The 26,707-nt window shown below is 48.7% G+C and overlaps 1 protein-coding gene across 7 annotated transcripts in view; it reads left to right on the forward strand.

The window, feature by feature from the left end:
• Positions 1-26,707, forward strand: part of TNS1 (tensin 1) — a 238,877-nt gene that overhangs the window by 65,107 nt on the left and 147,063 nt on the right. The window contains exon 1 of one of the 7 annotated variants that reach the window (XM_089916380.1): positions 17,875-18,636. The exons of the other annotated variants lie outside the window; for them this stretch is intronic. Within the exon in view, the coding sequence (XP_089772506.1) occupies positions 18,598-18,636 (39 nt within the window). The 5' untranslated portion in view covers positions 17,875-18,597. Of the gene's footprint in view, positions 1-17,874; positions 18,637-26,707 lie in introns of those variants that run through there. 7 annotated transcript variants of the gene reach the window in all.

The raw sequence follows: 26,707 nt of genomic DNA on the forward strand, positions 1-26,707 counted from the left end.
TTTCCACCTTTAACCCCAGAACCTTCCGGTGTTCTTGCTCCTCCCCAATCAACCCCCCCTTCCTGCACCTGTTTCTCTTAATAACAATGGACATTTGTACAGTGCTGTAGGCCTTAGAAAACACTTCAATGCGTTATCTGATTTTATTCTTTTAATTCTACCAGAGCATAAAACAGGCCGAAAGATCTCGTTGTTTTACAGATAAACCGAGGCACCCAAAGGTTGATTGACTTTCCCAAGGTCTCACAGTATAATTCCTCACCCATTTCTGTCCCTGGGCCTTTGCGCTTCCTTCTTGTCCCTCTTGCCTAGGGGCAGACATTCCTTGATCCTTACCTGCTTTTCCCCCTTTGCCTTCCATCTCTTGCGGTAGTGGATACAGTCAGAGAGGATAGGTGATGAATGTCCAGTGAAGGCCTGAGTAGGGTGAAAGGGGGGGTCCAGAGAGGCTGAGAGGTGTGACAGAAGATGGCTCCTTGCTGTACAGCTGCCTCCTGTGTGGACGCAGAGAGATGACAGAGCTGACTTCTGGGAGGTGTACCCTGCTTGGCAGTTCTCACATACGCTGGGGGTTCAGAATACACCAGGCTGCTGCAGCCCTGCTCTGCCCAGCCAATGAGGCTAACCCGGAGGGGAGAGGTGGCCTGGCAGGGCAGTGGCCAGACAGACAAAAGGGGCTTTTGATAGGATCTTCCTCTATAGGAAATGGTACCCACTGGTGGTGTGAGCTCCACCCACCTGGCAAGTCTCTCCCCTAAAACTACAGATCTTGCTAACGCCCTGCCTTTTCCTCCTGCTGGGAAAGGGTGATATGAGCCCCAGACCACACAGCAGAGCTCTGTACCCTGGATTTTATAACCAGATCAACTTGGAGGTCATCGCATCCATCCCCCTGCCTCTAGAAGGGATTCATTAAACCAGTGTTTTTTGAGCTCTTTCCATATGCCAGACACTGTTGTAGGTGAACAAGACAGAGAAGGCCTCTGCCCTCATGGGACTGACATTCTCCCAGGGGAGACAGACAGTAAATAGGCAAACAAGTTATGAGGGAATCGAGCTAGAGCGGGGGTTAGAGAATGATTAGGCTGAGTGGCCCAGGACAACTCCTCCAAGGAAGTATTGTGTGAGAGGAGACTCCAGTGATGTTACATGATGATCTGAGAGATGGAAAGAGCCAGTGCACCCGAGGTGAGGTGAGCTTGTCACGCTTGAAAGAAGGCCGTGTGGCTGGAGAGTAGTGAGCACTGGCGGGTTTTAAGCGTGAGAGGCATGATCTGATCTCCACTTGGAGAAGGCCACTCTGACCTTGAGCAGGCAGAAGTGTAGGAGCAGGGAGGTGGGCCAGGAGGCCGCTGATGTTGCCCAGGTGAGAGACGCTGGTGGCTTAGTCCATGGCGCTTGCCAGAAAGATGATGAGAAGGGACCAGGCCTGGGATGCATTCTGGGGTAGAGCCCAGAGCCTGGCTGTGGATGGGATGGGATGTTGGATGTGAGAGTGAGAATGGGCTCAAGGATGACTCCCAGGTTTTTGGCCAGAGTCACCGGGTACACGTGCTTCTATTTACTGAGGTAGATGAAGAGTGTGGGAAATTTCTAGGGAAGAGGGTGCCAGGACTTCTGCTTTGCTTGGTCTCTTATTTCACAGTTCTTTTCCACACACTGGGGATTTCTTGCTGGTATTGACCCTCTCCAGTCCTCTCAAATTCAGCTCGCTCTGGCCGCCCCTCTGGTAAGTGGCTGGTTCTAGATGCCTAAACATGCCTCCTTCCAGACTGTTGCTGCATCATGAACCCATGGCTCTGAGCGGGGCTCTATGATTTATACGTCACAATATGATGTAACAAATTACCCCCAAATTTAGTAGCTTAAAGCGGCAACACACAGTTTCTGTGCGTCAGAAATTTGAGAGTGGCTTAGCTGGCCGGTTCTGGGCTGGGGTCTCTCATGGGGTGGCAGTCAAGATGTCAGGTGGGGCTAATGTCATCTGAAGGCCTGACAGGCTGGGGGATCTCCTTCCAAGATGGTTCATTCACGTGGCTAACGAGTTGGGGCTGGCTTTTGGCAGGAGGTGTCAGTTTCTTGACACACAGCCGTCTCCATAGGACTGCTTGAGTGTCCTCATAACATGGCGCCTGGCTGCCTCAAAGTGAGTGATTCAAGAAAGAGCGAGGCAGAAGGCCCATGTCTTTTATAGCCTGGCCTTGGAAGACAAACACTATTTCTACAATATGCTGTTAGTCACACAAGTCAGCCCCATTGAGTGTGGGAGGGGCCTATAAAGACATGAATACTTGGAGGCAAGAATCACTGGGACCATTTGGAGGCTGACGACCACAGAGTTCCAGGGAGAGAGCAAAACTGATCTGGCTCTCGGGAGGTCTCGAGAGCGGTGGGAAGGGCAGGGACATAGGAATCAGACATACCTGGGTTTGAACTCTACCCTGCTGCCTTCCAGCTGTGTGAGCTGGGTTATAGAGGATTAAATGCACGTTGACACATAGTAGGCATCTTCTTTCTTGGAACCATAGGTGAAACTAGAAAGGAGCCCAGATATTCTGTGCCTCGTTCTTTGCCACTTGGACCTGCTTGAGAGAAAATGCTCAGTGCTGGGAGAGGAGGGCCCTTAGTGCTCAGCTCAGGGCAGATGTTAAATACATGTTTATTGCACTTGGGACTGTTGAGAGGTATGTTGCGCCCTCAGCTTCTAGAATAGCGCCTGGCCTGTAGTAGAGGTTCCAATGAAGAAGTAAAGGAGTGGAATAAAGGAATGTTGAGAAACAAGAAGTTCCTATATAGGGAGAGGCTGAGGGGGTGGATGAGAGCAGGAAAGAAGGAGCAGAAAAACCATTTAAAAATTCTCCTTCAAAAAGTTCTCCTACCTCCTAACACAAAGATGCTCCATATAGGGAATTCCCTGGCAGTTCAGTGGTTAGGACTTGGCGCTTTCACTGCCGTGGGCCCGGGTTCAGTCCCTGGTCAAGGAACTAAGATCCTGAAAGCCGCATTGGTGTGGCCAAAAAAAAAAAAAAAAGATGCTCCAAATAATAAATCTAGGCATTTACATTGTCTAGTTGGGGTATAACTCACATACCATCAAGTATACAAATTGATAAATTTGTACATATATATGAACCAGATCAAGATCTAGAACATTTCTGGCACCCCAGAAGCAGCCTTTATGCTCCCCTCCAACCAATATCCCCCAGAGGTAATTGCTAGTCTTACTTATACCATCAGAGATTAGTTTTGCCTGTTTATGAACTTCATATAAATTGAATCATGCAGTATGTTTACTTTTGTGTCTGGCTTATTTCATTCAGCATTATCTCTGGGCGGCTCATCTGTGTTCTAGTGGGTTGCAGTGGTTCCTTCTTTTTTTATTGCTGTGTTGTATTCCAGTATGTGAATAAACCCCAATTTATTTATCTATTCCACTGCTGATTGCCATTTGGGTTATCTCCAGTTTGGGGCTACTATGAGCAGACTGGCTCTGCACATTTAATCACCTGTGTCTACACTGAACTTTGTAATACACAAAACATTTTCCCTTACCTTCTCAGTCCTGGGAGGTGGGCAGGGCTCATGGGAGTCCCATTTTAGAGATCCAGTGTTGAGGCCCAGGGACGGTAACCAACTTGGCTAAGGGCACCTTAGTGCCAGTGGCTTTCTGGCACTGCCCTGGGATAAATGGTGGGGAGCAGGTGAGAAGGGAGGTGAGTCTGAGAGCAAGCCGGAGAAACAGAGACAAATAGAGAGAAGGGGCTGGTACAGGCACTGGCAACTCATCGTAGTTCACGGAAGCCCCACTCTCCAGCTCTCCCCCTAAATCTCTTGAAGGGAGCAAATTCTAAGCCTCCCTTAGTCCCCACCCTTAAGTCTCATAGGGGTCCTTATCTGTCCCCAATTGTTTCTCCTACTGAGGATTTAAAATGAACGGCCCAGGATTTGTCTTCCACTTTTATTTGAGCATGTGCACAGTGTGTATATACACAGCAGATTTTCTTCTGTTTTGCTTTTCTCCTCACTTGCCTGCTATAGGGTTCTACAACCTCCAGATACATCTTATTCATTTGTGTATTTATTTATTATTTTAAAGGAGACTTTACATTTTAGGCTGGCTTTCGATTTACAGAAAATTTGCAAAGATAATACAGAGAGTTCCTGCGCAGCCCACACCCAGTTTCCCCTCATCCTGATACGTGTCTGAGAAACCCTTTTTTCACTCCTGACTTGCCCCCTTGTTTGAAATAGCAGTCCCAGCTGACAAGGGCGGCTCCTTCCAGCAAAATGCTAGCTGTCTATTCCAGGTCAGATAAGAGTTAGATGAAAGGACCAGGTAGATGCAGGGCAGGCAAATTGCCCAGGCCCACACCTCAGCCTCCGGGCAGCCCCTTGTCACCTCGCTTCCTTTAGTTCTCCTGCCCTCTTCCCAGCCCTGGCACCTCCCTGCCCTCAGCACCGGGAGGGGGGGAGGGGCGAGGGGGGTGAAGGCAGGAGGCCGCAGCAATGAGTTGGTCTCCTCCCCTGTACCAGAGGGGTTTAAATCCCATCCTTTAAGCTTGAAAGGAAAGGAAATCCCATAATTAACCCCCATCTTTCAGTCACATTATACATCACTCTCCCACTCTCTCATAAACACACCTGCAGCCTCCCTTCACAATTGTGTTGGAGGCTTGTTGTATTCTCCTGCTACCAGGATAGCAGGGTAGTGGGAGGAGGTTCATGGCTCCAAGACCCATCCGTTGCTCTGAGCCCAGTGGAGTGCTTAGGTTCTTTGGCCTTGGAGACAGACTGTTGAGTTTAAATGCTGACTACAATAATAACTGGCTGTGTGACCCTGGGCAAGGTACTTAACCTCTCTGAGCCCCAGTTTCTTCATCTGTAACACAAGGATTATAGTAGGACCTATTTTGTAGGGCTCTATGATAACCCAGCTAAAATGCCAAGCTCAAAATTAAGTGGTCAAAATGTTGCTAATATTTATCATTTTGTATTCCTCCTACCTTCTTCTAACTCAGAAAAAGAGGGGAGATGGGAATTCCCTGGCGGTCCAGTGGTTAGGACTCCACGCTTCCACTGCAGGGGGCACGGGTTCAATCCCTGGTTGGGGAACTTAGATCCCGCATGCCATGCTGGGCCACACGGTGCAGCCAAAAAACCCCAAAACAAAACAAAACAAAAAATGGTGGGGAAAAATCTGAACTGAGAGACCAGCCAAGCTTGCTAAGGGCACTGGTGTCAAGGAAGATGATGCTTGCATATGTTTTGCTTCTCTTCTCCCTCTCCACTATCAAGGAAGAATGAGGAAACAGATGTAGGTGAATATAATGTGTTTTTTGCTGTTTGCTTGCCTCAGGGCACCTGAGATCTGTAGCAGTGGTTCCAGACCTTGTCTGTGCATTAGAATCACTAGGGTGCTTTAAAGATAATGATGCCTGGGTCCCCCTCCCCAGGGATTCTGATTTAATTGGTTTGGGGCATGACCTGGGCATTGGGATTTTTGAAAGTGGCAACCATAAGTAGGAGTGTAAAATGGCACAACCATTCTGGAAAGTGACCATTCCTTACAAAGTTAAACATACACTTGCCTTATGACCCAGCAATTCTGCTCCAAGGTATCTACCCAAGAGAAATGGAAACATGTCCGCTGAAAGGCTTGCACATAAATTCATACCAGCTTTATTCACAATAGCTATGAATTCACAATTCACAAACTGGAAAAACCCAGATAGTCAACAGCAGGTGAATGGACAAACTGTGTCATAAAGGTCCAGTGGAATACTACGTGGTGATAAAAACGAATGAACTATTGTTACGCACAGCATCGTGGATGAATCTCAGAAACACTGTGCTTAGCGAAAGGAGCCAGACACAAAAGAGTACATACTAGATGGTTACATTTTTATGAAATTCTTGACAAGGCAAAACTCTCCTGACAGAAAGCAGGTTAGTACTTTCCTGGAGCTGGGGGTGGCGGGAAGACTGACTGCAGAAGAGCGTGAGGGAACTTTTTTTGGGTGATACAGATGTTCTTTATCTTGATTGTGGTGGTGGTTACCCAGAGTATGGGTTTGTCAAACTCACTGAACTATATTCTTAAAAGGAAGGGATGCATTTATTGTATATAAATTATATGTCCATAAAGTTGATTTAAATAAAAGCTTCCCAGGTGAGTCCCCTTTGCAGCCAAATTTGAGAACCGCTGGTCTGCAGCTTCTGAAGACCCACCTCTGTCCTTGCTGTCTTGGTCAGCACCCAGCACAGTGCCAAGTGTGTAATAGTGCTTTCTGTGGTCAAGGGCCTCTCTTACTCTTTTTTAAAAAATAACAACTTTCTTGAGATGTAATTCACATACCATACAATTCACCCATTTAAAGCATACATTTCTTTTTTTTAAAAAAATTTACTTATTTTATTTATTTATTTTTGGTTGTGCCAGGTCTTAGTTGCAGCTGGTGGGCTCCTTAGTTGCAGCTGGCAGGCTCCTTAGTTGTGGCATGCGAACTCTTAGTTGCTGCATGCATGTGGGATCTAGTTGCCTGACCAGGGATTGAACCGGGTCCCCTGCATTGGGAGGCGAATTCTTAACCACTGCACCACCAAGGTAAAGCATACATTTCAGTGGGTTTTTTTGTATATTCAATGTTGTGCAACCATCACCACAGTCAATATTAGAGCATTTTATCACCTCAAAAAGAAACTCCATACACTAAAAAAAAATTATTTTATTGAAGTATGGTTGATTTACAATGTTGTGTTAATTTCTGCTGTACAGCGAAGTGATTCAGTCATACATATATATACATTCTCTTTCATATCCTTTTCCATTATGGTTTATCACAGGACATTGAGTATAGTTCCCTGTGCTATACAGTAGGACCTTGTTGTTTATCCATTCTATATATAACAATTTGCATCTGCTAACCCCAAACTCCCAGTCCATCCCTCCCCAGCCCCCTCTCCCCTTTGGCAACCACAACTGGGTTCTCTATGTCTGTGAGTCTTTCTGTTTCGTAGATAAGTTCATTTGTGTCATATTTTAGATTCCACATATAAGTGATGTCATATGGTATTTGTCTTTCTCTTTCTCTTTCTGACCTACTTCACTTAGTATGGTAATCTCTAGGTCCATCCGTGTTGCTGCAACTAGCATGATTTTGTTCTTTTTTATGGCTGAGTAGTATTCCATTGTGTATATGTACCACATCTTCTTTATCCATTCATCTGTCGATGGACATTTAGGTTGTTTCCATGCCTTGGCTATTGTGAATAGTGCTGCTATGAACACGGGGGTGCACGGATCTTTTTGAATTAGAGTTTTGTCCGAATATATGCTGAGGAGTTGGATCATATGGCAACTGTATTTTTAGTTTTTTGAGGAACCGCCATATTGTTTTCCATGGTGGCTGCACCAACTTACATTCCCACCAACAGTGTGGGAGGGTTCCCTTTTCTCCACACCCTCTCCAGCATTTAAGTAAACTTCACACAGTTTAACTGTCCCTCCTCAATCCCTCTGCTTCCCGCACCCCGGCCCCAGCCCTAAGCAACCACTAATCTGCTTTCTGTCTCTATGTATTTCTCTATTCTGGAGATGTCACATAAATGGAACAATAGAATGTATGTTCTTCAGGGCTGGCTTCTTTCACTTAGCATAATGTTTTCAAGGTACATCCTTTGTATGGCCTAATAATATTCTATTGTATGGGTATACCACACTTTGTTTATCCATTTATCAGTTGATGGACATTTGGGTTGTTTCCGCCTTTTGGTTATTGTGAATAATACTGCCATGAATATTCATGAACAAGTTTTCATGTGGACATATGTTTTCACTTCTCTCGTATCTATCTATCTATCTATCTATCTATCTGTACCTATGTGTGGAATTATGGGGTCCTGTTGTAACTCTATATTTAACTTTTTGAGGAACTGTCAGCCTGTTTTCCAAAGTAGCTTATATTAGTTTTCTAGGTCTGCTGCAGCAAAGTATCACAAACTGACTTAACAGAAACTTATTGTCCCACAGTTCTGGAGGCTAAAAGTCCAAAATCAAGGTGTTGGCAGGACCACGTTCCTCTGAAAACTGTAGGGGGAACCGCACCTTGCCTCTGCTAAGAGTTGAGTGGTTTGCTGGCAATCTTTGCTGTTTCTTGGATTATAGATACTTCACTTTAATCTTTTATCTTCACGTGGTATTTTCTGTGTGTGTCTTCTTATCATCTTTGCTCTGTATCTATCTGTCTCTGTGTCAAATTTTTATAAGGACACCAGTCATATTGGATTAAGGCCCACCATGATGATCACATTTTAACTTGATTACCTCCATAAAGACCCTTCTTCCAAATAAGGTCCCATTCTGAGGTACTGGGACTTCAACATATCTTTTTTTGGGGAACACGATTCAACTTACAGCATAGCTGCAACATTTTGTGTTCTCACCAGCAATGTATGAAGATTCTGATTTCTGTACATCCTCATCAATACTTATTTGGCTTTTTGATTATAGCCATCCTGGTAGATATGAAGTGATATCTCATGGTGGCTTTGATTTGATTTCCCTGGTGACTAATGATGTTGAGTATCTTTTCACGTGCTTATTAGTCATGTGTATATCTTTTTTGGAGGAATGTCTATTCAGATTCTTTGCCTATTAAAAAAATTAGGTTATTGGGCTTCCCTGGTGGCACAGTGGTTGAGAGTCTGCCTGCCGATGCAGGGGACACGGGTTCGTGCCCCGGTCCGGGAGGATCCCACGTGCCACAGAGCTGCTGGGCCCATGAGCCATGGCTGTTGGGCCTGCGCGTCCGGAGCCTGTGCTCCGCAATGGGAGAGGCCACAGCAGTGAGAGGCCCGCGTACCGCAAAAAAAAAAAAAAAAAATTAGGTTATTTGCCTTTTTATTGTTGGGTTATAAGAGTTCTTCATATGTTCAGGATACAAGTCCCTTATCAGATATGTGATTTGAGGCGTTTTTTCCCTGTCCTGTGGGTTGTCTTTTTACTTTGTAGCACACAAGTTTTAACCTTTGATTCAGTCCAACTTATCTAATTTTTTTCTGTTATGGCATGTGCTTTTGGTGTCATAGCTAAAGTCAAATCCAAAGTCATGTTTATCCCTATGTTTTCTTCTGAGTTTTATAGTTTTGGCTGTTACCATTAGATCTTTCATCCACTTTGAGTTAGTATTTATACATGGTATGAGGTAAGGGCCCAACTGCATTCTTTTTCATGTGCCTATCCAGTTGTCCCAGAAATTTGTTGAAAAGACTACTCTTTCCTCACTGAAAAATCTTGGCAACCTTGTCGAAGATCAGTTAACCATAGATGTGAAGGTTTATTCCTGGACTCTTAATTGTATTCCATTGAGAATGGAATAAGGGTATGTCTGTCCTTACACCAGTACCGCAGTATTTTGATTCCTACTGTTTTATAGTAAGTTTTGAAATTCGAAGTGTGAGTCTTCCAACTTTATTCTTCTTTTTCAAGATTGGCCTATTTTGGATCCTTTGAGTTTCCATTTGAATTTTAGGATCAGCTATCACTTTCTACAAAGCAGCCAACTGAAATTCTAATAGGGATTAAATTGAATCTGTAGAACAGTTTGGGGAGTATTGCCATGTTAACAATGTTGAGTCTTCTGATCCATGAGCATGGCATGTCTTTCCATTAATTTAGATCTTCTTTAAATTCTTTTCATACTGTTTTGTAGTTTTCAGAGTATAAGTTTTACACTTTTGGGAGGCTAAATTTATTCCTAAATATTTCATTCTTTTTGTTGCTATTTTAAATAGAATTGTTTTCTTAATTTCATTTTCAGATTGTTCATTGCCAGTGTATAGAAATACAATCGATTTTTTTAACATCTTTATTGGAGTATAATTGCTTTACCATGTTTTGTTAGTTTCTGCTGTATAACAAAGTGAATCAGCTGTATGCATACATATATCCCCATACAATTGATTTTTGTATATTGAAGATTTATCCTGCAACCTTCATGAACTCATTTATTAATTCCAATAGTTTTAAAATGAATTCTGTAGGATTTTCTGTATACAAGATCATCTCATCTGTGAATGGAGATAGTTTTACTTCTTCCTTTCCAAACTGAAAGCCTTTTATTTCATTTTTTTTGCCTACTCATCCTGGCTAGAACCTCTTAGAACTACAAATGGCAAGAGGAGAAATCCTCATCTTGTTCTTGATCTTAGGGGAAAGCATTCAGTCTTTAACCATGACGCATGATGTTAGCTGTGGGTTTTTCATAGATGCCCTTTATTACATTAAGAACTTTTCCTTCTATTTCTAGTTTGTTGAGTGTTTTTTTTTTAAAAACAATATTTATTTATTTATTTAGGTTGCGCCAGGTCTTAGTTGCAGCACGCAGGATCTTTAGTTGCGTCATGAGGGCTTCTTAGTTGTAGCACGTGGGCTTCTTAGATGCAGCATGCAGGCTCTTAGTTGCGGCATGCAGGCAGGATCTAGTTCTCCGACCAGGAATTGAACCCAGGCCCCCTGCGTTGGGAGCATGGAGTCTTACCCACTGGACCACCAGGGAAGTTGAATGTTTTCTAAATCAGGGTTTTGTCACATCTTTTTCTGCATCTGTTGAAATGATCGTGGTGCTTTTGTTTTTTTATTCTATTGATATGGTATATTACAGTAGTTGATTTTCAGGTGTTGAAACAACCTTGCATACCTGGGATATATCCCATTTGGTCATGATGTATAATTCTTACTATTATATGTTGCTGGATTTGGTTTCTAGTATTTTGTTGCATCTCTGTTCATAAGAAATATTGGTCTTTAGTTTTCTTTTTCTTGTAATGTCTTTGTCTGGTTTTGATATCGAGGTAACAGTGGCCTCATAGAATGAGTGTTTGCTCCTCTTCCACTTTGTAAGTGTTTGTGAAGAGTTGATATTGATTATTCTTTAAATGTTTGGTAGAATTCACTTGTGACATCATCTGGGCCTGGGCTTTTCTCTTTGTGTAGTGTTTTGATTGCTAATTCAGTTTCTTTATTTGTTATATGTTTATTCAGATTTTCTATTTCTTCTTGAGTCAGTTTTGGTACAATGTGTCTTTCTAGGAATTTGTCCATCTCACCTTAGCTATCTAATTTATTGCCCTACAATTGTTCATAGTGTTCCTTCATAATTTTTATTTCTGTAAGGTCGGTAGTAATATCCCCTCTTTCATTTCTGATTCAAGTAATTTATGTGGTCTCTCTTTTTTTCCTGGTCAGTCTACTAAAGGCTTATCAACTGTGTTTACCTTTTCAAAGAACCTATTTTCTCTCTAAGGCGCAGGGGTTTTCATTATAATCACTTTGTTTATAGCCACTGTTTATTGAGTATCTGCATGGTGGCTACTTGACACTCATCTCATTGAATCCTTGAAAAACCACCCATGAAGCGGATATAATGGGCCACACTCTCAAATGAGAAAACTGAGGTGTGAAGTGTTTGCATCAGTCATGAAACTAGCAGGCAGCTCAGATCTGAGTATCTGGCTCCAAAGCCTGATGACTTTTCATTACTTCCTTTTCCACTTTCAGCCTCTACTCTCTGCTGCTGAGGCTCGTTTTCTGAATTCTAAGCAGAAGAGCCATGGGTCACCATTCCCTTGCATCACCTGTCAGTGGGCCTCAGCCTTGCCCGGCGAGCCCATTAAGCATATTCCTGCCACCCTCAACTTTGGTTCGGTGGGGCTTGGCTTGGGCCCATGGATCTGCATTACTGTCTAACACCCCCAGTGATTCTGATGCTGGGGTCCCTTGATAGCACCTGACTAACGTGTATTTGCCCCTGGAGACCCCGTTTCAACTCCACTGGGCACAGGGCCCTACGAAGCCACTGGTTCCTCTGGCTTCTGCTTCCCTGGCAGTGGGGGTCGAGGATGAGGTAGGCCTTGGGTGGGAAGCCATTTTATCTCCACTTTATAAAATATTTTGAGAAGTTGTAATAATCCTCCCTTCCCCTCAATCTTCCTAGAGTCGTCTCTCAGAGTGCGGGGCCTTCAGGGGTTACTGAGTAGACTTGGAGTGTGTCATAAGCAGTCAGTGCACACGTGCGTGCACACACACACCCACACCCACACCCACACCCACCTAAGGCTGGGAGAGAAAGTGACACTGAGCTGCGACCGGCTTCTCATTTTCCTGGAATGTGGCTCCCAAAAGGTCATATTTTTCAGCGTTTCTGACTCTGGGGCTGTGTAAACATCGCACGGGGGTTTGCTGCTTCTGAGAGACTGCAGGAGTTAGGAAGGGGAGGGTGGGAACCCAGAGCAGGGAGAGAAAGGCAAATGGGAGCTGGAGAATTAGAGCCAGAGAAGGAGACAGGAGGGGGAAATCCTGGGGTCCCGCTGAAACAGGACACATGGTGAAATGTGCAGGAGGGAACAAAGCCCAGCAGTTTCCTGCTAAGAAACAGCGAGCATGAGGGATCTGGTGAGGGCCAGGGTCTGCGGTGCAGGGAGAGGGCAGATTAGAAGTTCTGTCAGTGGCATGGGAAGGGAGGGGACTCCTGAACCCCTGGCCCATGCCAGCCTCCCTGGCTGCTTCTGGCTTTTAGCTTGAGGGTCTGCAGTGTCCGCTGGAACTGGCTGAGCAGGGAGAGCGAGGGAGAGATGGGCTTCCCCTCCTGGGGCGTCTGCCTTTGCTTGAGAGAAGCTGCTCGTCCTGAGGGAAGGCGCTGAGTTGCCTCCTGAAGACCCGGCCTTCTCTCCTGCTTGGCTCTCCCTGGGGGCCAAGACTCAGTCTTAACCTTCTGAGCCTTCCAAGCCACTGACCCCAAACCAGTGCCGGAGCCTGGATGTCCTGGTGGAGTTGGAGCCCCTCTGGCCTTGGGCTCAGGTGGATCTTGATTCTGCCGTTTACATGAGCTGCTTATAGCGGACAAATCATTCCACCTCTGAAACTGGTCCCCTCATCGGTATAAAAACGCTGCCGCTGATATGTTTCAGCCGCCTTGCAAGGTTGGTTTGAGGATTAGAGAAAACGTAGGTAAAATCCTGTGGGCTCTTTCTCAATAGATGATAACTCTTATTCTATTATTCTGAGACCCAAGGATAACAGACGGCTAAGTGTCCCAGAAACCCACTAGCCAGCAGGCCTGGCCAACTCCACAAGAATGACCATGGCCCACATTCCATTACCCTCCCCACACATTGATTTCCTCACCTGTGGTCACCTCTTGGCCCCCTGCGGTCACCTGCTGGCCCCATGTCCTCCTTTCTGCTCTGCCCCGCCCAGGACCTACGAGGCCTCTGCTCCCTCTCTCTGAGGGTTTTGGCCCCTGGCTGATGAATGACTTGGCCAATTGTTACCTGCAGCCGGCAGGCAGCAGGCAGCAGGCAGGTCGGGTGGGATGTTAGCGGGGGGCCATTAGGAGGAGATGGGTATGTGTGTCCTGGGGCACAGCGAAGTACAGAGCGAGTCACACATTAACCGCCTGGCCTGTTTCCACCGGCTGGGCCTGGGCACCCAAGCGAGGGTGTCCAGGTGTCTGGGTTCAAACCAGGTTCTGTTCAAGGAAGCAGGGAAGGAAGTTCACTTGTGGGTCATGTGTGATTGGAGGAGCAGCAGAAAAGCTCCAGTGCCCTTTCCTGCACTCCGAAAATCACACTGGCTTGAATTCCACCATTAGTCTCTGGCTTACAAAGATCCTCTATGCCTGCACAGACAGGATCGTTTAATCTAATCCTCACAACAGCACTAAAAGATAGGCATTAATATAATCCCTCAGGGCACAGAGGAGGAAACAGGCTGAGATGGTTGAGCAGTGTGCTCACACAGCCAGGAAGGTGGTAGAACGGGGACTCAGGAGTTGAACCCAGACTCAGGGAGAGGCTCCAGGAGAGAGTCTGACCTGGAGGTGGTGGTGAGAATCCCGAGCCCGCTTCTGACTCCTTCTTCAGTGCTCACTAACTCTGTAAGCTGCTTAGTCTGTCTGTGACTTGGGTTCCTGATCTATAAACGTCAAAAAATAGTCCCTGCCTCCTAAGATTATTGTGAGAACTAAATGAGTGAATGCATGCTTAGAGTAATAGATAAATACCAGCAATTACTATCATGGCTCCCCTGTGAATGGGGTCCTAGGCCAGAGGCTGCAGTCAGGTTGGGTGGAGGAAGTTCTGCTTTACTAAGCTTGCCTGGACCTCTAGGGAAGACAGCTGGAATGGTCCCCCCTGGAATGGGCTGTCTTGTGAGATGGTGAGCTCTCAGCAGCCATCTTGCATTGTGGGGAGGAGGTTGGACTGAGGGCAGTGAAGATCTCTTTTGTGCTAAGACTTGGGAGCTTGGGAGTCAGAGCTGGATTGGTTTCCTACTTTCCTTGCTTATAACTGAACGACCTTGGACCGTTTTCTTTTCTTTCTTTCTTTCTTTTTTTTTACATTTTATTTATTTTTTGGCTGCACCATGTGTTACTTGCGGCACGCGGGATCTTTGTTGAGCCATGTGGGATCTCTCACTGCAGTGCGCGGGCTTTTCTCTAGTTGTGGCATGTGGGTTTTCTCTTCTCTAGTTGTGGCACGCTGGCTCCAGGGTGTGTGGGCTCTGTAGCTTGTGGCACGTGGTCTCTCTAGTTGAGGTGCGAGAGCTCAGTAGTTGTGGCCCGCAGGCTTAGTTGCCCCATGGCATGTGGGATCTTAGTTGCCTGACTAGGGATCGAACCTGCGTCCCCTGCATTGGAAGGTGGATTCTTTACCACTGGACCACCAGGGAAGTCCCCCTTGGACGGTTTCTGAAGTGCCCTGATTCTCAGTTTCTCATCTATAAACTGGGGTTATGAAGACCTTCCTGCAGGGTTGTGGTGAAGATTGAATTAGCTAGATATGGAGAGTGCTTTTCAGCTGCTGGTGCACAGTAGCCAGAGATTTGTGACAGCTGTGGTTGTGGTGGTGGCATCGTGGTTATTATCATTAGACGCCAAGTGTGGCTCTCTCCAGGTGATGATCCCAGAGCTGGAATACCCGTGTGTTCCACCTCGGCCAGGTCTGTTTGCTTTGCTCCCTGAGCAGTCTTCCTTCTTCCTCCTCTGCCCCCTTAGTTTGAGCATCTCTCATCTGATTCTCAGGAGTCTGGGGACCTTCTCAGGTTCAATCCGTCTTCCCTTCCAAGGACTTAATTTTTTAATAGTCCTCTGCTCTCATTCTGACCCCTAATCTGTGTCTTCTTCAGGACCCACTTAAATTTTTTTAAAATTTTGAGATGATTTTAAACTTCCAGAAGATTTGCAAAAATGGTACAAAGAGTACCACTATACCCTTTTCTCATTTTTTGTGAATGTTGACATCTTATGGAACTGTTGCATGATTATCGAAACTAGGAAATTAACATTGATCTGATGCTATTAACTAATCTACAGATCTTAGTAGCATTTGGCCAGTGTTTCCGTTACTACCTCTTTTCAGATCCAGGATCCAGTTTCAGATCCCACTTTGCATATATTTCTCACATCTCCTTAGACCCTTCCAAGCTGGGACAATTCCTCAGTCTTGTTTTGTTTCCTTTGACTTTGGCACTTCTGAAGAGTACTGCTTAGTTATTTTGCAGAATGTCCCTCAATTTTGGTTTACTTGATTTTCTATTTCCATCATTCCTTCTACATTTATTAATTGGAATTCTACTGTAAAGAACTGTACCTTATCCCCCATTTATTTATTCAATTATTTATTTATGTCTCTATGGAACCTGGATATCCACTTTACTTTATAGGTTATAATCCAATGCTATCATTATTTTTCTTGGATCAAATTGACCCAGCTCTGGCCATTGGGAGTTCCTTTAAGTTGGTAGGACCCATAGTTTTTGACCTCTCTTATTTACTCCCTGTAGCAGTCAGGGTTCTCCAGAGAAATAGAATCAATGGGATATTTATATGAAGAGAATTATTTTAGGGAATGGGCTCACACAGTTGTGAGGACTGGCAAGTCTGAAATCTATAGAGCAGGCTGGCAGGCTGACACCTCAGGTAGGAGTTGGTGTTGCAGCCTTGAGGCGGAATTCCTTCTCCAAGAAACCAGTTTTTGCTCTTCAACTGATTGGATGAGGCCCATGCATATTATCGAGAGTAATCTTGATTTCAGGTCAGTTGACTGTAGATATTAACCTATCTACAAAACACCTTCACACACACCTGGATTGGTGTTCGATTAAATCACCAGGTGCTCTAATCTAGCCAATTTGACGCACAAAACTATCATACCCACTCATTCTATAGGAAGCATGAAAGTCATTTGGCTTTTCGTATGTCAACATGGGTGGGTGGATGGAGAATACAGGCCCCCCGCCTCAGGCTGGTTTGGGATGGAAGTTTGCAATCCTGGTCCACGCCTCTTTAGTTTCCAGATTTGACCTTTGATTACTGCTCTCCGTGAGAGCTTGGGCAAATCCTTCCTTTCTTCTGTAAAGCTCGAGAATCATTGTTCTAGGGTGGGTGGATTTAGAAGAAGGATTTTAAATGCCTGCTTCTGAAGCCTGAGTGAGAACATACCTACCTGCTCCCCCCTCGACCCCCCTCCCCCCCGCAAAGCTTGGCTTCTGGTACCTTCCAGGACTTGCCGCCAACCTTCTGGGGATACACCTGGGGTACCCCCTGCTCCATCATGGGAGAGGCTGAGGTGCTGTTAACCGCAGCTGTTCCTGTCTCTGATCTGATCACTTTGGAAGAGGGTCATCAGAGAGTCTAAAGTGGGTCAACCACAGAGCCCAGGCAGGAACTGTGGCTACGCGCACATACGAGTGTGTGTTTAATATCCTGAAGTCGGATGGGGAGTAATTAGAGATACAGGGAGACCTTCTGGGACTTGAACCTGCAAGGGGCCCACAGGTGCTGAGCAAGGCTCTCTAACTGGACAGGGTTCCCCGAAGTTCTTAGACCGCTGGGGAGGTGGGGGTGAGATGCCTGGCTTTTCCAGAACTGGGGAAGGAGATGTGGAAACTAGTGTAAAGGGACCTTCACGCAAGAGGAAAAACCTAACTATATCCCCAAAGACCTGCGCTGCTGAGAGGGCCTGGGCGTTCCTCCTACCTCCCTGCTTCTTTCCGTAAGGGGAAACTGAGGACTAGGGCAGTTCCAGCTTCAGTAGAGGAGTCGGTATCAGGCACAGTCACTGGGGGTAACCAGATTATTTCCTTGGTCTTCGTGGAGGACAACCTAAGAGGAAATAGGTTGATACCGTAGCTGGAAGGGATTAGTTCTAGGAGGTGCTGGTGGGAGCCCAGGAACGGGCCCCAGGGGACTGAGGGGACAGCTGGGACCCCTTGATTGGAATCTCAAGAATAGAAATGGTTGTGTTTGGCAGGGGAGAGCTGGGCCTTCCAGAACTGGGATGTGTGTGTCGGTAGGGGGCAGGATGGTGAGCCCAGGAGAATCCTGAAGTCCCAGCCTGCCTTGCACTGACCTGGGGAATATAGCACAGGCCAGCTGGTGCCCCTTAAGACCACATCTGTTCTGGCACCACTGCTGCACCCACTGCTGTGAGCCCAGCCTCTGGGGCAGTGACAAGAGCCAGCAGATGGGACTGGTGCCAGTGAGTATCCTTGGGCCTTGAGCTGGACCAGCCTGAGCCTCAGTTTCCTCCTCTGTAAGATGGGGATCATGAAAGTAATGTCTAGCTCATCGAGTTGCTGTGGAGAGCTTTGGGGATGGTGCACCTCGTGGGGTGAATGTCCTATTCCTGGTTGGGGCGATGAGTGGGGGGCACCTTTATGTGAAGCTGGCACTCCTCCTGCCCCACACTCACTGGGCCAGTTAGGAGGGGCTGCGGGGGGTCTCCCAGGACCGCGGTGCAGGAGCGGCCCCTCCCCTACAGGGGGTCCTCCCACTGCTCTCTGCAGTTGCCTCATCCCCTCCTCCCCCTTCTCCCCCTCCTCCCCTCACCCAGGAGGACGATAAATGCACCGCCGGCTCCGAATAGGGCCTGACCTCAGCGGCGAGGCATCTCCCCTCGCCCCCCACCCTCCCAGCCGCCAGCCCTGCATTCCTGGAGAGGATGAGGTTGAGCTGCGGTGCTCACCCCTCCTTTGTCCTGCCGGCTGCTGCCCACCGGCCACTTCCTTCCATCCAGTCCCAGGAGAGCTTGAACGCCAAAGGGCCCAACTGTGGGCCTTGGATAGGATAGTTAATAGTAATAATAATAATAAGAGCGGTTACCATTTATTAAGCAATTAGGTACCAGATTGCATGCTAAGCACATTGCATGGATCATGTCACTGAATTCTCAAGACAGCTCCGTGAGGAGGTTGCTATTATTATTCTTCCAGTTTTAGCACCGACAGGAGGAGAAGGTGGGGAGGACGGGGGACCTGTCAGAGGCTCAGAGAGGTCAAGCTGCTTGCCCCACCTCACACAGCTAGCGAATGGGTGGAGCCAGAACCCCCACTGTGCTGCAGATGGCCCAGTGGCCCCTGCCTCCCCGTCATCCCCCCTTCCCCCCCTTTCCCCCCTCCCGCCGCAGCATTAGGCTCCAGTCAGCTCGTCTGGACCCTGGACACAGGATGTGGTCCTGAGAGGAGGTGCAAGCACGGGAGACAAGACTTGCTTGGGGGACTGGAACTCCCTGGGGCATCCCAGCTGCCAGGAAAGATGGATGGGGGTCTCCTGGGTGCTGAGAGCTTTGCAAAGGAAGGTTAGTGTCCCTCCTCATTCCTTCCCCAGTTCTTAGAAGCGTAATGTTAGAGACCTGGGCAAGCAGGCAGCCCTCTCCAGGGCACTACCCTAACGCCTTTGTCTTCAGGCCTATTTCAGGCTCAGATGGACAATGAAAAGATTCTTTCATTAGTATTTCCCCCGTGAACCTCACAATTTGAGAAGTTATACTCATTTCCCCAGTTCTCTTAATCAAACACATTTCGGTTACCAACTAGAAGTTCCAGGAGGCGTGGGATAACCTACCTCCCCTTACTAAGTTGGAATAATTCTGAAGCTCAGAAGTGTGATGTTTTGAAATGATGACCAAGGCTCACAGTCTTCCATTTCTACCATCCAGTTCCCCTAGTGGTCTAACCTCCATTCAACTTGCTGCAGTCTTTCCCTTTCTGCTACTTCTGTGTAATAGGTATCCAGGCACCCCAAACCTGTTGTGCAGCCCAGGCCCTCCCCCACTTCCTCTCCTTCTTTTTCCTCCCATGGTCATACGGTTCTTGTCCTCCTTTCCACCTCTTTCATTGCTTTAGCTCTTGGCTGGGCCTCAGGCTCCTGCTGGCCTGGTTACCTGCCTACCTTCAAGGTTCAGCTAGCAGCCTTGGGTGTCAGAGAGATGTGGGTTCAAATCCAGGCTTTGTTACCCCCTGGCCTTGGGGTCTTGAGAAGGTCACCTATTGTCTCTGAGTCACAGTTCCCCCATCTGTAAATGGGTAAGATATTGTCAACATCCAAGGACAGTCTGGGGATTGGAGATTCTGGAAATACAGAGCCAGGTCTGAGCTGCCCTTGGTAAACAGCAGCAGTCCACTGTCTGTCACCAGCTACACCAGCACTGTCCACCACCAGCAGCCTGATCCATCCTCTGTGGCTGATGTCTCCGGTGTAGCTGCGTCCCTGCAGACAGGGGTGCAGACGAGGGCTTGGGCAGATGGTGAAAGACTCCCACTGTGGGTCAGTTATCGGCTTCCCATGCAGCGGGGAGTGTGGGTGAGCTCGTTGGTTTCCCAACTGCCGTCAGGCTTGTCCTCCTTTCCCATTTTACCATATCAGTCATCACCATCCTGCACTGTTACTTCATTTTTAAAAAAATGACTTGCTTTTTTAACCGTTTACTCATTCTAAGTGATAGAATGTATGGGCTTAATCTATGTTTTTAATTTCTTGCTAAATACAAAAGAAATTAAAGTAGTTGAGCCATGTTTCCAAGGAAAATCATCTTGAATACCACACTTTAGGAAACATGGATCAGATGAACTTATGTATATTTTTTCTCCTTTGGTCAGTTCTTTATTACGGGAGGTTTGAAACGTGTACAGAAGTAGGAGAATAGTATGATGAACTCCTTTATATTCATTCTCCTCCTTCAAAAATTGTCAGTTTCTTGCTGTTTTTGATTCATCTGTCCCCCTTTACTTTCTTTTCTTTTTCTTTCTTTCTTTTTTTTTTTTTTTTGCTGGAAGTTTTTTTAAAGCAAATCCCAGACATTATATCATTTCACTGTAAATACTTCAGTGCATATCATTAACAGATAAGGACTTTTAACTTTAACATTACCATAATACCATTATCGCAGTCAACATAATTAATAACATTTTCTTAAGAGCAGCTAATACCTAGTCTGTGTTCACTTTTCCCTGATTATCTCAAAAATGTCTTGTTTCGGTTGGTTGGTTTGAATTAGGCAGATGGACTTGGAAACTGTGCTCTGGTCTCTCTCTCTGTTTCAGTAACAATCATGTGTCTACATGTACCATGGCCTCTGTCTCTTCACCAATAACTGATGATACATGACCACTTTTCCTGACGGGTCCTTATTCCGTAGTTGCTATCTGTTTCCTCTTCCATCCATCCATCCTTTTCTCCAGCACAGATTTCCCTGCGGGCTCCCAAGTGGGGTCTCTGTCCAGCTGGATGTGAAATCAGGAGCCCAATATCCTTCCCATTCCCAGCTTCCCTTCCCTGGCCTTGTCCTGGCTGGCCCGCTGCCTTGTGCCCAGGAAGGAGGGGGCTCTGTAGGGAGAGGAAGCCGGTGCCTCTCGGGTGAAGTTGGGCGGGGGAGGGGGGAAGCCCACGGGCCCACCTCCCGCGACGCCTCTTCTGATGAATACCGTGTCCCTGCGACGTCCACGTAAGTCTGCTTGGCTTGCTCGGAGCTGGCGCCAGTGGGTAGCGCCGAAGCGGGTGGCCTTGGGGGTCACGTGGCTCTGGGAAGCCTTACCAGGCGGCTGGCCTGGGGCTGGCCGGGCCCTCGTGGGAACACACCCCTGCTTTCAGCCCTGTTCCCCGCTGTGGCCCCACCCCTGGGGGCCCTGCCCTCTTGCTTTCATTGCTAGCCAAGGTCCTGCCCTCTCTGAGCCTGGTCTCAAGCTTGGGATGCTGCTCTGTTCCTTTGATCCCATCTCCCTGGGGCTGGGAAAGTCATGCCCCAGAATCCCCGGGGCCTGCGTCCTTCCTCTCCTGCCTTTGCTTCCGAGGTCTCACGGCTCAGTCCTTTGCCTCCTGAGAAGTTGAGGGGATGGGGGGACTTGGGTCCTCTTCCCAGATTTCTCCTCGAGATCCTGGTGGGGAAGCCTCAGCCCTTCCCTGGGTCTTAGTGTTGTCATCTGAGAAATGCTCAGAATAGCGCTTCATTTCAACGAGTGGCCAAGAGGGACATTTGAGGTTTAGGGGTGTGTGTGTGTGTGTGTGTGTGTGTGTGTGTGCGCGCACGCATGTGCTTGTGAGCGTCTGTGGACCTGTGTGCACCCAGGCTTTAGAACTGCAGCCCTCGAACATGTGTTGGGCTACAGGTGAGAAAGAGACTGAAGTGAGGGCTGCCTGGCATCACTGAGGCCCAACAGAACTTTCCAGCTCCTCACCCCCGTGTATGAGCGCATCTCATATTCTCCCTCTGCTGCCTCTTTCCTTCGGGTATCTCAGGTTCCACCTCTATGTCTTTGTATCTTTGTACTGTCTCTTTCCTGTCTGGCTTTCCTCTTCGTGTCCATGTCACTCTCTCCCTCCTGCTGTGCTTCTCAGGACTCTGTAGGTACATGTCATCCTCATGGTCCTGCCTTGTTCCCCAAGTCCCAGCCCTTTGTCCTGACTCCCCAACCCTTTGTCCTGACCCACAGCTGTAAAAGCCAAAGACTTCCCTCTTGACTCCATGCATGGGGGGCCCATTTATCTCCCAAGTTTCTTCCAAAGCACTCTGTGGCTTGGGGGTTTGGAGGGCTCATGCCCTCCTGCCCTCTGTCCCAGCAACACCCCTCCTTCCCCAAGGCAGCTACAGATGCCCCAGAACACCCCTAACGCCTGACATCTTTGTGGAGGTGTTGCCCTCATGTGTGTGTTACTGAGAATCCCCCATTCCCGAGCCTGTACTGAATATGACGTTTTTCCCTGAGAAGAACGATCCCTGAGATGTCCCTGATCTACTCAGTGGCACTGAAATTATGTGACTTAAGAGTCATCCAGGACGCAGGGTTGTTTGAGGTCCTGGAAAGAGCCCTGGCTTAGGAGATGGAAGACCTGGGTTCAAATTCTGGGTCTCTTCCTTTCCAGCTGTGGCGTCTCAGGGCACCTGCAAAATAGCAACAGTATGGGTGATGTCATCGAGTTGTGGAGAGGGTGGGGTGAGATGAGGCGCCCAAATGCCCCTTAGCAGTGGTGGTGCTGGGGGTCTGCAGTATCTTCCCCATTGCCCAGGCTCTGCCCGGCTGGAGTACGCTCAGTACCGGAGGTGGCGTGGGGTGCTTTTGTCCAGCTTGGAGGGGCTGGAATGCAGCAAGGACAACCTGTAGTTTAGTCCACTTCTCAGGATGAACACAGACCTCCTCTCTTGCCTGTGTGGGTGGGTGTCTCTGAGGGGTCCCTGGAGAGGAGAGAGTGCCAGGTCCCTGGCCAGGGCGTCTGTGCTGGTGGCGCCGGCTCCTGGGGCACCTCCAGGATGGTGCTGCGGGTGGGTGGAATCCACAGGAGTGAGACACCGAGGCCAAACGTGCCGAGGATGCTTGGGGCTGCTTATCTCTGGCCAGGAATGTGCTGTGGTATTATTAGCCGGCAGCCTTCTCGCCTTTGGAATAATCACCCCAGTGTCATGGCAGACACCTGTCCAGCTCTGCCTGCCCAGACAGCCCTCGGGTGTCTGCACCGAACCTCCCGTGGCTGGAGCTCATGTGTGTGCCTGTGTGTGTGTATGTGTGTGTGTGTATCCATGTGTACGTGTGTGGGGCACGTGGCTGTGTGGGTGCAAGTGTGCCTGTGTATCTGTACTGTGTTTTCACGCGTGTGTGCAGATGTGTGTGTGCACATGGGTTAAGTGCACATGCTCGTGTGTAGATACCTGTGCAGGCATGTGTGCATGAGTGTGTGTGTATGAGTACGTGTGAGTGTGCATGATTATGTGTGTCTGTGTGTGCCCCTACCTGGGGGAAGCAGGAAGCCCTGAGGAGGCCTGGGAACAGGAGGGAAGTAACGGACAGAGGGGAGGCTGATGACCCCACCCTGCCAGGGCGTGGTGAGAGGCTGGGAGGCTGGATGGGGGCGGGGGACAGCAGGCAGATGCGCAGGGCAGGCAGGAGGGGCCGCTGGGGCTCTTGGCACTTGGGGTCTGGGCCACTCCCCTTGACTGGACTCTTCAAGGCAGCATGATAAAGAACCTGAGGCCGGCCAGCCTGAATCCATCATTCACTAGCCTTGTGACCTTGGGCAAGTGACTTAACCTCTCCAAGCCTCAGTTTCCTCACCTGTATGATGGTGATAATAATAGTAACCTGCCCAGTAGAGTTATAGGGAGAGTGAAAAAAGTGCCTGACACACGCACAGAGCTTGATAAATGATAATATATCACCATCATCATCATGACTATGGACCCCTCTGCCTGCCCTGCATCTGGCTTTGACAGTTCCTCTCTGGCCAGGACCTCCAGGCAGAATGGGCGACCCCCGGCTCATCTCCCTCATGGCAGGGCAATGAGATGGAGGCCTAGAGAGGGCACAGGAGTGGTCCAGGGTCACCAAGAAGACGGGCGGAGCCATAAAGATGCAGCCCCTTGGCTCCTGGCAGCACTTCTGCCCACAAAAGCGACCAAGGCTCTTTCTGCCTCGCTCGTATTTCTGGGTTGGCAGTGCCTTGCCAGGAAGGAGAGGTAAGGAGAGTCTGGCAAGCTTTCTCACCCAGGCCAGCTGCTGCAGACAGCCCAGGACGCATCTGTTCACCACGCAGTTTCTTATGGAACTGAGGTTTCCATTCCCTGTCTTAACTACCCTCCAATGAGTCTTTGCTTTTGAGCTCTCCAGATCCTGCTGCAAATCCTGACTCTCAGATGGAGAGGAGTGGGCCCCAGCGGCGCCAGGCCCCAGGATCCTCGCTCCCTGGCCCAGTCCTGCCCAGGAGAGCTGGCCATCTGGCTCTGGACTGTGGTGCTCGCACCTGGTTGGGCTACCCTGGTCGCACCTTCTACCCCCAATTCCGGCCAGATGGGAGTGGAATTCCTAGGAAGCTCTGGGCCCCCACCTGCCTTCCCTCTGCCTCTACTGGCACATCCGCATCCTGTCCCTCGCCCTGCTAGGCCTCCCTGGAACTCCCAGGTGCCAGGACGGCTGCCCCCTGGGGTAGCAGGCCCAGGGTGTTGCCAGGAGTGTGGAGGTGGGAGTGGGCACTGTGGCGCCTCGGCATGGTGGGGCGGGGCTGGGCAGAGGCAGGTGGGATCTGCCAGGATCCCCAAGTGTGCACAGGCTGTGATTGCCCTGGACGCTGGCCAGAGAATTGTTTTTCACAACCACCACCCGCTACCGGAAGAAGAAAAAAAAAGGAACAACAACAAAAACAACCACCAAATTTTTTTTTTTTTGAATCTGCCGTTAATGGCCGATTGGCTGTACATTATTAAACAGGCAGCTGGAGATCTGCCAGGGAAGGGTGCTTGAGCCAAGACTCACAGCCTGAACACAATGTTCCTAGGAAAACAGTCACCTGTGGGGTCCCCGGGGAGGAGGACCCAGAGGGATTGGCCCTTGCCCAGCTCATCCTTCCCACCTCAGCCTCTGCTCTGGTCATCTTGTGGGGAGCAGGGCCGTGCTGCGCCTGGAGCCCAAGCATCCTTCGTCCGGGCCCTGTGGCTCCCTCGCCACCCCAGGGGCCCGAGCTGCTCTTTCCCTCCTCATGGTTAAGTGGACAGGCTCCTGCTTCCACCCCATGTGGCTGAGGCCAGCGCTGACTCTCCTGGGGGCTGGGCTGGGAGCTGGGCATCTGGTCCTCTGTTCGATTCCATTGAATTCCTCCTTGTGGTGACATTGGGACTCCCTACTTGTCCTCCCTGGGCTTCAGTTCCCACATCACTCCAAGGAGAGGACTGGGCTGGTCAGCACTAAATTCTCACCAATATTTTGTGAGCCCTGACTGGGTGGCCTTGGGGAGAGGCTGGGGTGACTGTTACCCAGACTTTGGAGCACTTCTTGCTCCTCCCTGATTCCACTGGTGAGACCAGGAGCCATGTCTCATGCAAGAGGGGCTGGCCACTGGATCCGTTCACATCCTTTTGGAAGTCCCTCCAGCTGTCTTGACGCCAGCCAGGGTAAAGGTCAAAGGTGTGAAGGTGACATCAAGTGGGAGAAAAGCAGAGGGTCTGGAGTTAGGGCGACTGCCATCTTGGTGAAGCCAGTGCTGTACTAGGGTACACAGATAGGAGCACAGTATGGGGTCCGGGTCACGCCAGGGTGGGCCCACTGCCTTCCACATGGTCAGGCTGCTGCTGGCATGTGTGTGTGGGGGCATTAGTTTGGGAACTGATCCTAAGGAACCTTCTCTGAGCCTCTAGAGATAAGATGGCATAGCGGTTAGGAGTACAAACTGGGCTTCCCTCCCATCACCACTGTTTCTTTGCCATCTTACTATTATTGATATTGGGCAGGTGGCTTCACCTCTCGTGTCTTAGCTTCCTCGGCTGTACAAAGTCGGTTAGAATAACACCTACTCCCAGGGCTATGGTGTGGAGTGAATGAGCTTGTGCATGGACAGGGCCCGGCATGTGTGAGGGGCACACTAGCTGTTGGGAGGGAAGTGGTGCCTCCTGCTGGCATTCTGCTCTTCCTCTTCTTGTCACTATGTGTGTATGTGTCTGTGCTTCTGTTTGTTCGATGTCTCTCCTCTTCCAGACCTTGAGGGCAGGCTCTCCACCTGCAGCTTGACCCACTGCAGCGCTCACAAAACATTTGCTGACTGAATGGGTGAATGAATAAATGAACAAATGAATGAAGGTTAACTGGAAAAGGATCAGAACCAGGGAAACACCTGAGCACCTAGAAAGTGGAAAGATCCAGAAACTGTGAAAGAGCTGGGAACGGTCAGCCTGGGAATTGACTGTTCTGGGAGGTTGTGAGTGACTCTGTGTGAGTGTGTGTGTGTGTGTGTGTGGTGTGTGTGTAAGAGTTTTGAATAAAGCTTTGAAAAGGTTTGTTCTCTGAAGTGGAACCAGGAGCCTCGGGAAAGCAGGCTGCCTCTCAGTGGTGGGAGCTGCCTTGAATGTGGGAGGGACTCGGGGCCTGAGGTGTGCAGGCAGAGACTGGGGGCATGCCTGGCACAGGGGGAGCCCTGACTCTCAAGGCCCTGAGGTCCCTGCTGGCTCGCTGCTGCTTCAGCTGGAAGAGTAGTTGCAGTCCGAGCCGAGCCGATGTCTGTGAACTTCAGTTTTCTCATCTATAAAATGGGATTAATAATGGTCAATACCCATTGGATTGTCAAGAGGATTAAAGTGAGTTAATACCCACGAAGCTCTAAGAACATGAAAAGCACTCAATAAATTTGAGCATTTATCAAACAGGACCAAAGAGCTATGGTGTGGCTTCCTCGATGCCACATCGATGGCTGATGTGAAGGAGTAGGCTTCCTTGAAGGAGTAGGATGTGGGGGGAGCATAACCATACAGGGGGCTGCTCAGGCCAGACTCTGCACTCAGCGCCCAAAGTGGTTAAGTGATTTGCCCGAGGTCACACAGCCAGCCAGTGGGTGGCCAGGCTTCAGACGTGGTTTGTACAACTCCAAAGCCTGGACTCTCTCCCCTCCACTCCTCAGCC

This window comes from Delphinapterus leucas, chromosome 8 (genome assembly GCF_059928025.1).
Source record: "Delphinapterus leucas isolate spDelLeu-1000000601 "Yukka" chromosome 8, BTC_Dleu_Yukka2, whole genome shotgun sequence".
Taxonomy (NCBI): Eukaryota; Metazoa; Chordata; class Mammalia; order Artiodactyla; family Monodontidae; genus Delphinapterus; species Delphinapterus leucas.